This window comes from Triticum aestivum, chromosome 4A, assembly GCF_018294505.1.
Source record: "Triticum aestivum cultivar Chinese Spring chromosome 4A, IWGSC CS RefSeq v2.1, whole genome shotgun sequence".
Classification (NCBI taxonomy): domain Eukaryota; kingdom Viridiplantae; phylum Streptophyta; class Magnoliopsida; order Poales; family Poaceae; genus Triticum; species Triticum aestivum.
Window position 1 is genome coordinate 548784393 of NC_057803.1, and position 13665 is coordinate 548798057.

The 13665-nt window shown below is 50.2% G+C and overlaps 1 protein-coding gene across 1 annotated transcript; it reads right to left on the bottom strand.

Moving 5' to 3' along the window:
- Positions 1 to 3788: 3788 nt before the first annotated feature.
- LOC123086882 (receptor protein kinase-like protein ZAR1) lies at positions 3789 to 8592 on the bottom strand. The gene is made up of 2 exons (XM_044508702.1): positions 6665 to 8592; positions 3789 to 4800 (listed from the first exon to the last, which is right to left on the bottom strand). Exons 1-2 carry the CDS (start codon positions 8229 to 8231, stop codon positions 4118 to 4120), a joined length of 2250 nt encoding a protein of 749 aa, XP_044364637.1. The 5' UTR covers positions 8232 to 8592; the 3' UTR covers positions 3789 to 4117.
- Positions 8593 to 13665: the final 5073 nt, after the last annotated feature.

The window sequence follows — 13665 nt, forward strand, 5'->3', positions numbered from 1 at the left end:
CCGGCCTTGATCGGGATTACCATCCCATCATTGCAAGGTGCCATCAAAAACTCAATCACTGTTGATGATATTTTCTCGCAGATTTCAGCTTTCAATCAAAGGATGGAGATGTTGGGTGACGGACTATCTGTTGGGGAACGTAGCAGAATTTTAAAATTTTCTACGCATCACCAAGATCAATCTATGGAGTCATCTAGCAATGAGGGAGAGAGGAGTGCATCTACATACCCTTGTAGATCACGAGCGGAAGCGTTCAGAGAACAGGGATGATGGAGTCGTACTCGCCGTGATCCAAATCACCGATGACCAAGTGCCGAACGGACGGCACCTCCATGTTCAACACACGTATGGAGCGGATGACGTCTCCTCCTTCTTGATCCAGCAAGGGGGAAGGAGAGACTGATGAAGATCCAGCAGCACGACGGCATGGTGGTGGATGCAGCAGTGATCGCAGCAGGGCTTCACCGAGCTTCTGCGAGAGGGAGAGGTGTAGCAGGGGAGAGGGAGGCGCCAAGGCTTCACCGAGCTACAGCAAACGAACTACACGATCTTTGTGTTATGCTTAGGTTTGGGTCTTGTCCATCACATCATTCTCCTAATGATGTGATCCCGTTATCAATGACATCCCCATGTCCATAGCCAGGAAACCATGACTATCTGTTGATCAACGAGCTAGTCAACTAGAGGCTCACTAGGGACACATTGTGGTCTATGTATTCACACATGTATTACGATTTCCGGATAATATAATTATAGCATGAATAATAGACAATTATCATGAACAAGGAAATATAATAATCATTTTATTATTGCCTCTAGGGCATATTTCCAACACTATCAGGCTTCCGATCATCTGCCAACGCCATGTACAGAGGTCGTCGGCAGGCCCGCAGTAGAGGTCGCGGGCGAGGGAACAGAGGGCGCGGCCGCGGCCGCGATTGTGACTCTCCCTCTCCTTCTCGTGGGGTGGAGGCGGCTATCAGCAACGCTAGCAATGACAACCTCCCCCTGTTCATTAAGCTAAGCTTCCCGGCCATGTTTTGTACGCAAGATCATACGATAAGCATAACATAAACTGAGTCCACCTCTAGTTTCCTCATGCCATGCCCAAAAGTCCTCTATCCTCTGCGTACATATGGGTGTCTTCAAAATTTCCGCCGCATCAAACTGAGTGAAAGTCGCCCTTACAAGATCCACGTTCCAAGATGAGCTTGTAGCATTAATTAGTTGGGCCACCATCTGAGGCGGATTTGGGACCAGAGAGGTAATGGGTCTCTTAAAACTGTCCCGGGGAATCTAGTTTTGGCTCCAAATATTTATGGTTTTACCGTCCCCGATTCTTCTGATTATTCCTTGCGCAAGGATGTCGCACCCATCAAGGATCGTCCGCCAAATCTGGAAAGGATGTGCCCCCAGCTCCTCCTCTAATAATGAGCACTTTGGGTAGTAGACCGCTTTCATAATCCTTCCACTCAATGATGACTCATCCGTCAACAGTCTCCAAGCCTGGCGAGAAAGCAGCGCGAGGTTGAAGATTTCCAAATCACGAAAACCTAGACCGCCAAGCTTGGTCGAGTCAATATATCCCATGCCACCCAGCTAGGCTTCTGCTTCCCCTGCTTACTTCCCCACCAAAATTGTCGTATGATGGAAGTGATACTTTCACAAAGTCCTCTCAGCAACCTGAAACATGACATAGAAAAGACCGGAATTGCTTGGGCCACTGATTTGATCAACACTTCTTTACTTGCCGATGACAAGAGCTTCTTCATCCAGCCTTTTATCTTCTCCCAAACACGATTGCGCAAATATTTGAATGTACCATTCTTCGAGTGACCCACATCTGTAGGCATACCTAGATATCGTTCATTCAGTGATTCATTGTGTACCTAAAGAGTGTTTTTGACCGCCTCTCTCACAGCCACCGGACACCCCTTACTGAAAAATATCGATGACTATTCATTATTTATCCGCTGCCCAAATGCACCACAATAAGTATCAAGTAGGTTTTACACCACACCGGATCCCTCTACATTCGCCTTGAAAAGCAACCGTCTGTCATCTGCGAATAGAGGTGGTTAATGATTGGCACCGTCGGGGCCACCTGGATACCCGCAAACAATGACTGAGTACTGGATTTGAGGAGGCACGAAAGGCCCTCTGCTGCAATCAAGAATAATTAGGGGGAGATTGGGTCTCCCTGCCGAATACCTCTAGTTGGTCTAAATGGATCAAGTTTCTCACCATTGAAGAGCACTCGGAAAGATACTGATGACACTATGCCCATCACAATATTTATCCACTATTCTGCAAAGCCAAGTTTTGCCATGATAGCTCTCAAATATGGCCACTCCAATCGATCATAGGCCTTCATCATGTCCAACTTCAACGCACAAAATGAGTTGGCCTCTGACCTGGACCTTTTCATGAAGTGTAGGCACTCATATGCACATATGATATTATCCGTTATCAACCTCCCTAGAACAAATGCTGACTGCTCCGCAGAAATTATGTCAGGCAATATAAGTTTTAATCTGTTTGATATTACCTTTGATGCTATCTTGTATAATACGTTACAAAGACTGATGGGTCGGAACTGGGCCAAAACTGTAGGATTTGTTACCTTGGGGATAAGTACTAACACCGTGTCATTGATACAATCCGAACTTTCTTCTCCCAGTACTATCCTCAGGACAATCCTTGTGACTTCGTCTCCACAAATGTCCCAGTGACGCTGATAAAAATGTGCAGGATAACCATCTGAGCCCGACGCCTTTGTTGGGAACATATGAAACAATGCAACTTTCACCCGCTCATTAGTGTATGGGGCACAAAGTGTTGTGTTCATATCATTTGTTACCTTCCTAGGAACATGCTGTAAAACAGCCTCCATGTTATGCACCCCCTCCAAAGCATACAAATTTGGTAGAACTCATTTGCCATAGCTTTCAGCTCTGCCGGGTCTACTACAACCGCTCCAAGGGAGTTTTGTAGAGCCTTTATCATGTTTTTCTTTCTTCTTAGACTGTGTAGCGTCTGATTGACAGGCGTTGCACGGCTGACTAGCGTAGCATCTTGAGGCAAGACCCGGCCCAACCCCCGGCCGTATAACGCCTAGCCGACAGGGTTAGATGGGCTAACAGAGTGCGGAAAAAAAATAAAGGGAGAGAGAGAGAGGAGGGTTGAGGAGTTAGATGGGCTAGAAAGAGGCAGCTCGTGAAAGAATTGACTAACCGCACAACAAGACACCCCACACAATAGAAAAAAAGACAAGCGTGAATCTTAGAGCAGTAATCAACGGACAGGAAATTGACTGACCTAAATTCAATTTTCAGACGACTTATATATAGCTAAAGTGTAGATCAAACTACCCTATTTCTACTTGTCGTCGAAGATTTTGACAACTTCTGTATCTAAAGTGCGGGACGGACCGAACTTCTGGTCCTTCGCCGCTGCACGCAGCTCCGACTGGATTGACTTGAGGATGGCCTGCTTCCTTCTAGCCAGGTAGCCCGCTTCCTTCTGCCAAATGAAGCATTTGAAGAAAAAAAATGAAAGTAAAACAAAGGTATTTGTGGCTTCCGCCAAACGTGAGGCATACTAATCACCTTTCGTCAAACCCAAATACGCAATAGCGGCCTTCTGCAATCCAGATGGATACCGAAGGGTACGTGGTGGTTTTTTATTAGACAGTTGGATGATGGTTTTTTATTAGACAGTCGGATGTTCGGACTATCGTAAACCTTGCTCAAGTTTGTTTTCGGTTTGCGAGAATTTGGACTGGTCCACGGAGAAATAGAGATCTGCATTGCATGGCAAACTACGTCTAAACAGTTCGGTCCGAACATATGCGGGTTGTTTGAGGATCCGTGTTGAAAATACCCTTAGGATGGAAGGATATAAGTTGCTATAACATTCAAAATAATTTCACAGAACGGAGAACACCCAAAGAAAAAAGAAACATTTACACGAAGGTTCCTAAAAATGATATATATATATATATATATATAATACAAAAAATTAACCAAGTGCAAAGAAAGAGAGACGTTCTCAGGTGATAACCAATTCTGACAAGCTGACAACGGATGGCAAAGAGGCAGCGCCCTGCTCTCACGAGTCACGACCCAATCTTGTCGAGGCTGTCGGCGACGGCCTTCATCCGCGGCCGCCGCTCCAGGTCGGCCTCGACGCAGCCAAGCGCGACGTGGAACGCGGCCACCACCTCCTTGCGCGCGCCGGCGTCCCGCAGCACGGCGTCGTCGGCCAGCTCCGAGAGCGGCCGCGCGTCGTCGAACCCCTGCCGCACCCACCTCACGATCTCCGGCGCCTGCTGCCCCTCGGCGGCGGCGGCGGCGCCAGGCCCCGAGAAGGACGCCGAGGAACCAGAGGGCGACGCCTGCTCGGGCGAGCGCCCGGTGAGCAGCTCCAGCAGCAGGACGCCGAAGGAGTAGACGTCGGACTTCTGGCTCGGGCGGGACCCGGGCACGCGGGCCTCCGGGGCGCGGTACGCGTTGGGCCGGTCCGGCGCGGGGGGCTTGACGTACGGGAGAGCGCAGCCCATTATGCCGCCGGCGCCGGCTCCCGCGGCGTCGGCGCAGCCGGCGATGGTGAGGAGGCGGGCGAGGCCGAAGTCGGAGACGAGGGCGTTGTAGTCGGCGTCGAGGAGGATGTTGGAGGGCTTGACCTCGCCGTGGACGTACCGCCGGGGGCTGCACTCGTGGAGGTGCGCCAGCCCGCGCGCCGCGCCCTTGGCGATGCGGAGCCGCAGCGACCACGACAGGCTCGGCTGCCCGGAGCGCCCTGCACATACCAATGCCACGTCAGAAAATTTGTTCTTACTCGAGCATCTTACAAAAATTCACTCGGTATAATATTTTTGAAATGAGATAGCTGATCGAGATTTAACCAAGTCTTAGTCAAATGACATACCATGAATTTCTTTTACATGGATCTTAATATAAAACTTCACGGATATAACATTAGGAAGACTGTTATCAAATTCTAATACATGGAGCACAAAACTGAGGTCCTTTAGCAGTAGTTATACTTTTTCAAAAAAAAATTGTGATTGCTTACCATGTACGTATGCCATTTGTTTGACTTTGTTTGAAGGTGTTATTCTATTTTTCCCTATTTCTATGGCCAAATACCCAAGTTCATAAAATCCTTATGTTTCTCAATCCTTTGTTTTGCACATGTATTCATGTCATATCTTTTTTATGTTTTCTCTATTTCTATACATGTTTGTGAGTACTAATACAAAGCCATGGCGTGGCGGTAGAGCTGTTGCCTTTTGACCATAAGGTCATGGGTTCGAGTCAGTGCAAGTGTTGACTTCGATAAGGCCGAGTGAGGACCTTGCCGGAGACGACGACGACACTGGGGGCGGTAGCAAGCCGTGACGTCGCACGTGGAGGCGAGGAAGCAGGCCGACGGTGCTGGCTGTTTGATGATGATCCAACGCCCCAGATTTTTACCGACGGCATCTTTTTTCCCAGCAGAGTTTTGCCGATTGACTGTGTATTTCTCTTTAGTTCCTACAGTTTTACCGACGGCATCTTTTTTCTCACGCATTTGTTGCGCCTTTTGTGTGCACCTTTCTGCTCCTAATTGTCACTTTTGCGAGGCTCTAGACCTGACCTGAAACATGACTGCTGGCAGACCCGACCCAAGCAGGCATGACCACAACAAGGTTTCGGGCCTGAAAAAAGAGCCTTTTGGCCTCCCTTGTCTGTCGGAAGGTACCTTTTCCTATCTACCCCTTTTGGATCTTTGTTCACTTTCCTGTTCACTGCCAGGAGAGACAACCTTTAGGCTTTATTAGGGCAAGGTCTGACACCAATCATCTAAACCTGGAGCTTACTTAGCGCAGCAGGCAATCTCTGTGTTCGCATGCATTGGCCTAACATCCACATTATTAATCCTTACTACGTACATGAGTGAAGTTTGCGGATTGTGAAGGCTATGATGATGGCAACTCAAAGTTTCTGAAGTTTTGAAGGCAGAAGCATGGCTACAGGAGAAAAGGTGGCAGTGACAGTGACGCTAACCGGTAAGGCAGGGCAAGCACCAACCGGAGCATCATCATCATCCAGATGCTGCTGTTGCGCTGCGCTGCGGTCCATGCCATGCATGCATATGCACCGGACAAGATTGCATATGCACACTCCCATCTGGCTCCCTTGGAAGCTTTTCACCGCGACCATGCATGACTCTCTAGTGGTCGGTCAGTTGGCTGGACCAGCACCAGCGCCAGCAGCAGGCTAAAATCCATTCCAGTGCACAGCGATGCATTCTCCTTAGCGTGCAGGGGCCGCAATCCAACAATCCAATGGAGCACAGCCTTGCACCATGCCTCATGGATGCTTAATCAGATATTGTTTGTGGCCACCGACAAAGGATCTCTAGTTTTGTACCGTATCGGAAGCCTTAATTAATCACGACGCCCATTATGTTCTGCCATTTGTTTTGCTTAGGTTGTGTTTTTATAGCCTTTGGATTTGCATGGAGCTTCTCGAACCAGTTCGTAACAGTTTTTAGAAGAGTCACTGGGAGGTGGGCCCGATGGCGTTACGACGTTCGGTCAGAGACTCAGAGCAGAGCAAACGGATGGGGAGAAAAAAGGGCGCGAATTGTATGGAGGAGAGGATGTTGCGTTACGTACCGCGCAGCGCGGAGGCGAGGTTGCCGTTGTTGATGAAGTCGGTGACGACGAGCTTCTCGTCGGGCGACCAGTAGTAGGCGCGCAGCCGCACCACGTTGGCGTGCCGCACGCGCCCGACGGCGCCGGCCTCCGCCGCGAACTCCTTGTACCGCTCCGGGGCTGCGGTGCCGCCGCCCAGCCGCCGCACGGCCACGGGCGTTGTCCCGTTGCCCACCACCACCTTGTACACGATCCCCTTCCCGCCCTTCCCCAGCACGTACGCCGACGACCGCAGCAGCTCGTCCAGCTCCATCCGGAATCCCTTGTCGATCGCCACCAGCTCCCCGTCCTCGCCGCCCCCGCCCCCGCCCCCGGAACCGTTGCCGCGTTTCTTCTCGCCGTCGCCCCCGGCGTCCGACCCTTCCGACGAGTCCCCGCACGTGTTTGCGCGCATGCACGGGCAGAAGAAGAGCCCTCGCCCCTCCTCGTCTTCGTCGTCGCCGCCGCCGTCCCCGCGCCGGTCACGCAGCTTCCAGTATATGTACACCACGATGACCCCGATGAGGGCCACGCCGGCCGCGTCGGCGACCGAGATGAGCACGATCAGGCTGGTCTTCATCGGCTGGCTAGGGCCGCCGCCGGCGCTGCCGCCGGAGCCGGTGGTGGTCGGAGGCGGCGTGGAGGAGGATGCCGACGGCGGGGCCGCGCGGCAGGGGACCTGGAGCGAGAAGCCGCAGAGGCCGGGGTTGTTGAGGAAGGCCGTGGGGCCCTGGCTGGCGAGGGACCCGGACTGCGGGATCTCGCCGGAGAGGTTGTTGAAGCGGAGGTCGAGGGTGACGGTCGCCGGGAGACGCCCTAGCTCCGGCGGCACCGCGCCGGAGAGGCGGTTGCGGGAGACGTTGAGCGTGCCGGCCAGCGCCTGGAGCTTGCCGAGCTCAGGCGGGATGGCGCCCGTGAGGGAGTTGGACGACAGGTCGAGCAGCTGCAGGCTCTTCATCTGCGGCAAGGTGGCTGCCGGGATGCGGCCCGAGAACCCGTTGTTGGCAAGGAGCAGCCGCTGTAGCTGCCTGCAGCGCCCGAGCGCCGGCGGGAGCGGGCCGGCGAGCGCGTTCTTGGAGAGGTCGAGGTTCTGCAGGCGCGGGAGGTCGCAGAGGAACGCCGGGAAGGCGCCGGTGAGGTTGTTGTCGTAGAGGAAGACGGAGCGCAGGGACGTGGCGTTGGAGAGCGCCGGCGGCACGGCGCCGGACAGCCGGTTGCCGTGGAGGTTGAGCCGGCGGAGGAGGGAGAGCGAGCCGAGCTCGGGCGGGAGGCGGCCGGAGAGGTTCTTCCCGGCGACGGCCAGGCCCGCCACGCGCGCCTCGGTGGAGGAGGTGTTGACGCAGGCCACCCCCGGCCAGCGGCACGGGTCCGTGTCGTTGGCCGACCACGCGGACAGCGCGGAGGTCGGGTCGTCGGTCACCGCGGCCTTGAAGGCCAGCAGCGCGAGCCCGTCCGGCGACAGCGGCGCCGCCGGCGGCGACGCGGCCAGCACGAGCAGCAGCGCCGGCAGGAGGAGGATTCCAAGCGAGGAGTGCGGCAGGCTCCTCATCTACGATACCAAAGCTGGTTCTTTGCTCTGTGTTTCGTTCAGAAATGTGCAACAATAATCGTGTCAGCGCGTGTACTCCACTGAGGAAGAGAGAGAGAGGGTTGGTTGTGGATGCGCCCGGTTGGCGAAGCGTATTTAAGGCCTGTCTGACACAGGTGGGCAGGCATGCATGGCGGGGCCAAATTGCATGCACGGCAGCTACTACTACCAACTATGGATCCGCGCATGCTGCTGATTAGCAAGCTCAATGATGCTTACAATAGTGGTCAGTGTGCTACTGTTTCTGTTGAGGTTCAACTCTCTTTTCTGTTAGTATCTTTTCCCACCCACGCGCTGACACGGGCTGGGAAGGGATGGAGCAAAGCTTGGGAGAGGTTGGTGACGCAGTGATGCCTGTGAGAAGTGGTAGTGAGGAGGTGGTTACGGTGGTGGCCCGGCCAGGCATGGGAGCGAGCGGCGGTGGAGGGGAGTAGAAGGGAAGCAAAGCCGAGGTGGGAAGCAAATGATGTTTTCTGTGTGGCCAAGGAGGGAGTAGATGGACTACTAATTCGTGCGCACCGGAGTTGAGTTTTGAGTGGCACCATCACCCTTTATTTGTTTATCTTTTGTCCCCTAAAAAAATTTGTTTATCTTTTGTGGGGGGTCGGTTGATTGGAGTGAAAGCTAAACAACAACCAGCGTCAGCGTTTCATCAGGTCAGAAGTCAAAACTGCCTCTTCTTCCTTTCATGCATTGCAAGCCAACGGCTGTTGCTGGCTGCGTTGTGGGGCGACTTGGAGCAGATAGAATAGAAGCCGTGAGAAACATGTATGGGACGGCCATCAACAGCTGACGGCGATCTTTGGTACCTACGCCATGCACAGCTACGTCCTGACCACGAGCCCGTAACGGACTCCACGTGCACCGTTTTCGCTTTTCATCGCCGTCACAAAAGGGTGAGGTTGGCACCGAGAAGCAGTAGTGGGCTGGCAGCAATCCCGAGTTATCAGGTTGCAGCAAACACAAGCTACATAAGTGGCACAAGGATAGCACTCTTGATTGATTATGGCATGGGTGATTTTCAGCATCATTTGCACCGATTAAGAACAATAAACTATAGCGCGGATAAAGGGGATAAAAAGTGCAGGATCGTATTGCTGCCAGCTTGTAACTTGAGGAGGAGAGGTTGGAAATGGAAAGTACACATGAGGAGAGGTGTGGTGTGCATCGGTCTTTTGCCACACATTGCCTGCTTCAACACAACGTATCGCGCTATCTTGCGACTCAGGCCATGTAAAAAAAAACTTGCCTTTCAAACCAGACCCATGGCATGCCAACTTCTTGGCTTTGTTCGGTTGCGTGTGGATCGAGAGGATTGAAAAGGTTCGAGAGAGATTTAAGCCTCTTATAAGTCAAAATACATTTGAATCCTTGCCAATCCCCTCCAATCCTCTTGGGAGGATCAACCGAATAAGCCCTAAGTGGCATTGAAACATATGACGCGTTTGGTAGACTGCGTACCTCAGTCAGGGCCCACCTGATGCAGTTTTGGGCTGTTTGGATGTCTAGCCTGTATAGCCCAAACAACTGAGATAGCAAATCGTTGATAGGTAGACATACCGGGAAAACCCTATTTGCCGCTCTCTGCGGTAAACAGTCGGGCTACCGCACATGGGCCTGTCGAGCGAGCTCTCGTAGGTGGGCCGGCCGGGCCGGCATGTTAAGCGTTCCATATACCGGTTTTGGGAACCTTCTATGAATGTTCCTAGCCGGGTTTTTTCCTGTTTTAGGAACCTTCTAGAAGGTTCCTGAACAGGTTCTTTCTTTTTCTTTTTTCTTTTTTTATTTTTCTTTTCTTTTCTGTTTTTCTCATTCTTTTTTCTGTCTTTTTTTCCTATCTTCTTGCTCTTTTCTTTTTGATTTTTTTCTATTTTCAACGAATGTCTCAGAATTTTTTTAATTTTTTTTAGATTTTGTTTGCTTTTTCAGAAAATGTTCCTGTTTTCAATTTTTTATTCAAAATTTTCATAAAATTTTAGAATTTCAAAAATTGTTTGCTTATTTTCAAAAAATGTTCAAAATTTCTATAATTTTTGTTTAAAAAAATGTTCAGATTAATAAAAAACAATCACATTTTCTAAATTCAAAACATGTTCATGTTTCAAAATTTGTTCACAAATTCAAACGGTGTTCGCGTTTTTAAGTTCTGAGCACGAATTAGAAAATGCTCAGGAATTTTAGAAAAGTTTCCCACTTTCAGAAGGTGTTTGAAAATTTTAAAAAATGCTCCCGTTTTCAAAATTCTTTGCAAATTCAGAAGTATTTCACGTTTTTAATTTCTGTTCACATATTAAAAAATACGGAAATTTTAGAATTTCTTTTTTAAAACTTTTGTTCAGAAATTCAATAAATGTTCATTTTTCGAAATTTGTTCACAAATTAAGAGATGTTGGGGAATTTCAGAAAACGTTCCAGTTCCGAATTTTGTTTAGAAATTCAGAAAGTGTTTCTTTTTTCCGATTCTTTTGTCACAATTCAAAACATGTTCATGATATTTCAAAAATGTTTGCCTTTCAAAACAGGTTCATAAGTTCAAAAACAATCACGTTTTCAAATTTTGTTCAAAAGTTCAAAATACGTTTCCATTTTTAAGTTTTTTTTCACATATACAAAAAATCTTCGCGATTTTCAAATTGTTCTCATGTTCAAAATTTCGTTCTTCATTTTTACCTATTTATAAAATTTGTTCATCAATTAAAAAAATGTTTGCATTTTCCAAAAATGTTCTGGAATTTGAAAATTTTGTTCGTGTTTTACCAAAAGGGTTTCCATTTTTAATTTTTGTTCATGTGTATAAATAATATTAAGATTTTCGAATTGTTCTCAGATTCAAAATTTTGGTCTGTGTCGGGGTTATACCCTGGGGTGTGACCCGGCCGGAGATATGACCCGGCTAGGACTTTGTGTTTCATTGGTAAACCGCCCGAACCTAGTGATTCATTGGTGACCCGGCAGATTATAAGCCGGCAGATTGTAAGCCAGCGGACAGTTATAAGCCGGCAGATTGTAAGCCGGCAGACAGTTATAACCCGGCAGACAGTTATGACTGGACAGATAGATCGTAACCCGGCAAGTACTTAGCCATGAAGATGAGTCGTCCGGGATTAAGAAGCCCAAGACGTTAAGAAGCCCACAGAGAGAAGCCCAAGACGTTAAGAAGCCCACGATGAGAAGTTAGAATAGTTTAAGTCTTAATCCGACTTGGACTCTACAAGTAAACCGCCTCTTCAACTTATACAAGGAGGGGCGGGGCGCCCAAGAGGGGGAAGTTTTTTCTAGACGTCTCAATAGACAAGCCTTAGACAGACAAGTCTTAGACAAGTTTAACAAGTTAGGGTTAGACAGACAAGTCTATAGTTCTTGAGATAGAGCATCATTGTAATTGCGATCATCATTATCTATATCAATGAAGCATGATGTAGGCTTTTACCTCCACCGTGAGGGGTCGAACCTGGGTAAAACCTCGCGTCTCTCGTCCCACTCAACCCCTCTCAAGCTACCACATACTCTCGCCGTTTCAAATTAGTCGTCGCAAAAATGGATGTATCTAGAACTAAAATACATCTAGATACATCCATACCTGCGACAAGTAATTCAAAACGAAGGGAATAGATGCGTTGACCTCACCACTAAGTCCTCATACTAAGAACATCTGCCGTGATAAATCCATGACCGGAGACTGCAAATCAATTGAGTCATGTTTGGTCTGCTTACAAGATCTAGATGGAAAAAAGCCAAAGTTGAGGGGGCCACTTCCTACACGGACGTGGACTCATTGAACCGGGCACAACTCGGAAGCGGAGGTCTTCGCAGACTCAGCCCCGCCTCTGGTTGCGCCATCTCTAGGCCGCCTTAAGCCGGCCTTGCTCCGCCGAGAGTCGTCACCGAGTGCCACGACCTGCCTACTTCTGCCGCAGAAGCCGTCATCGAGCACCACCTCCGTCGGAGCTGCCGCAAGCCGCCGTCGTTGTTGCCGACTCTGCAGCGCCAAGCCACCTCCCGAGCTTGGCCGCGACGCCACAACCCTTTTCTCAAGCCGCCACTGCAGTGGCAACTCCGCAAGCCGCCGTCGCCGCTGCCGTCTCTACGGCATGCAGCTGCCGCTTGCCTAAGTCGCCACTGCACCTCTCCCTGCTGGGCATTGCCTCCGCAACCTTGTGTTGGGCAATGTAGTAATTTCAAAAATTTCCTACGCACACACAGGATCATGATGATGCATAGCAACGAGAGGGGAGAGTGTGTCTACGTACCCTCGTAGACCGAATGCGGAAGCGTTAACACAACGCGGTTGATGTAGTCGTATGTCTTCTCGATCCGACCGATCCAAGTACCGGACGCACGCCACCTCCGAGTTCTGCACACTTCAACTCGATGACGTCCCGCGAGCTCCGATCCAGCAAAGCTTCACGGGAGAATTTCGTCAGCACGACGACGTGGTGACGGTGATGATGATGCTACCGACGCAGGGCTTCGCCTAAGCACCGCTACGATATGATCAAGGTGGATTATGGTGGAGGGGGGCACCGCACACGGCTAAGAGATCAATGATCAATTGTTGTGTCTCCAATGGGTGCCCCCCTCCCCGTATATAAAGGAGTGGAGGAGGGGGAGGGCAGACCCTCTCTATGGCGCGCCCTAGGGGAGTCCTACTCCCACCGAGAGTAGGATTCCCCCTTTCCTAGTAGAACTAGGAGCCCTTCCAAGTAGTAGGAGTAGGAGAGAAGGAAAGGGAAAGAGAAGAGAAGGAAGGAGGGGGCGCGCCCCTCCCCCTAGTCCAATTCGGACTAAGCATTAGGGGGGCCCGCAGCCTCTCCTCTCTCTTTCCCCTAAAGCCCAATAAGGCCCATATACTCCCCGACGAATTCTCGTAACTCTCCGGTACTCCGAAAAATACCCGAATCACTCGGAACCTTTCTGATGTCCGAATATAGTCGTCCAATATATCGATCTTTACGTCTCGACCATTTCGAGACTCCTCGTCATGTCCCTGATCTCATCCGGGACTCCGAACTACCTTCGGTACATCAAAACACATAAACTCATAATACCGATCGTCACCGAACTTTAAGCGTGCGGACCCTACGGGTTCGAGAACTATGTAGACATGACCGAGACACGTCTCCGGTCAATAACCAATAGCGGAACCTGGATGCTCATATTGGTTCCCACATATTCTACGAAGATCTTTATCGGTCAAACCGCATAACAACATACGTTGTTCCCTTTGTCATCGGTATGTTACTTGCCCGAGATTTGATCGTCGGTATCTCAATACCTAGTTTAATCTCGTTACTGGCAAGTCTCTTTACTCGTTACGTAATACATCATCCCGCAAATAACTCATTAGTTACAATGCTTGCAAGGCTTATAGTGATGTGCATTACCGAGTGGGCCC

Coding starts and splice junctions, on each gene's coding strand:
- LOC123086882 (XM_044508702.1), bottom strand. CDS start 8,231: ATGAGGAGCCTGCCGCACTCCTCGCTTGGAATCCTCCTCCTGCCGGCG. Junction 4,801..6,664: donor CCTCGCCTCCGCGCTGCGCG/GTACGTAACGCA, acceptor TGGTATGTGCAG/GGCGCTCCGGGCAGCCGAGC.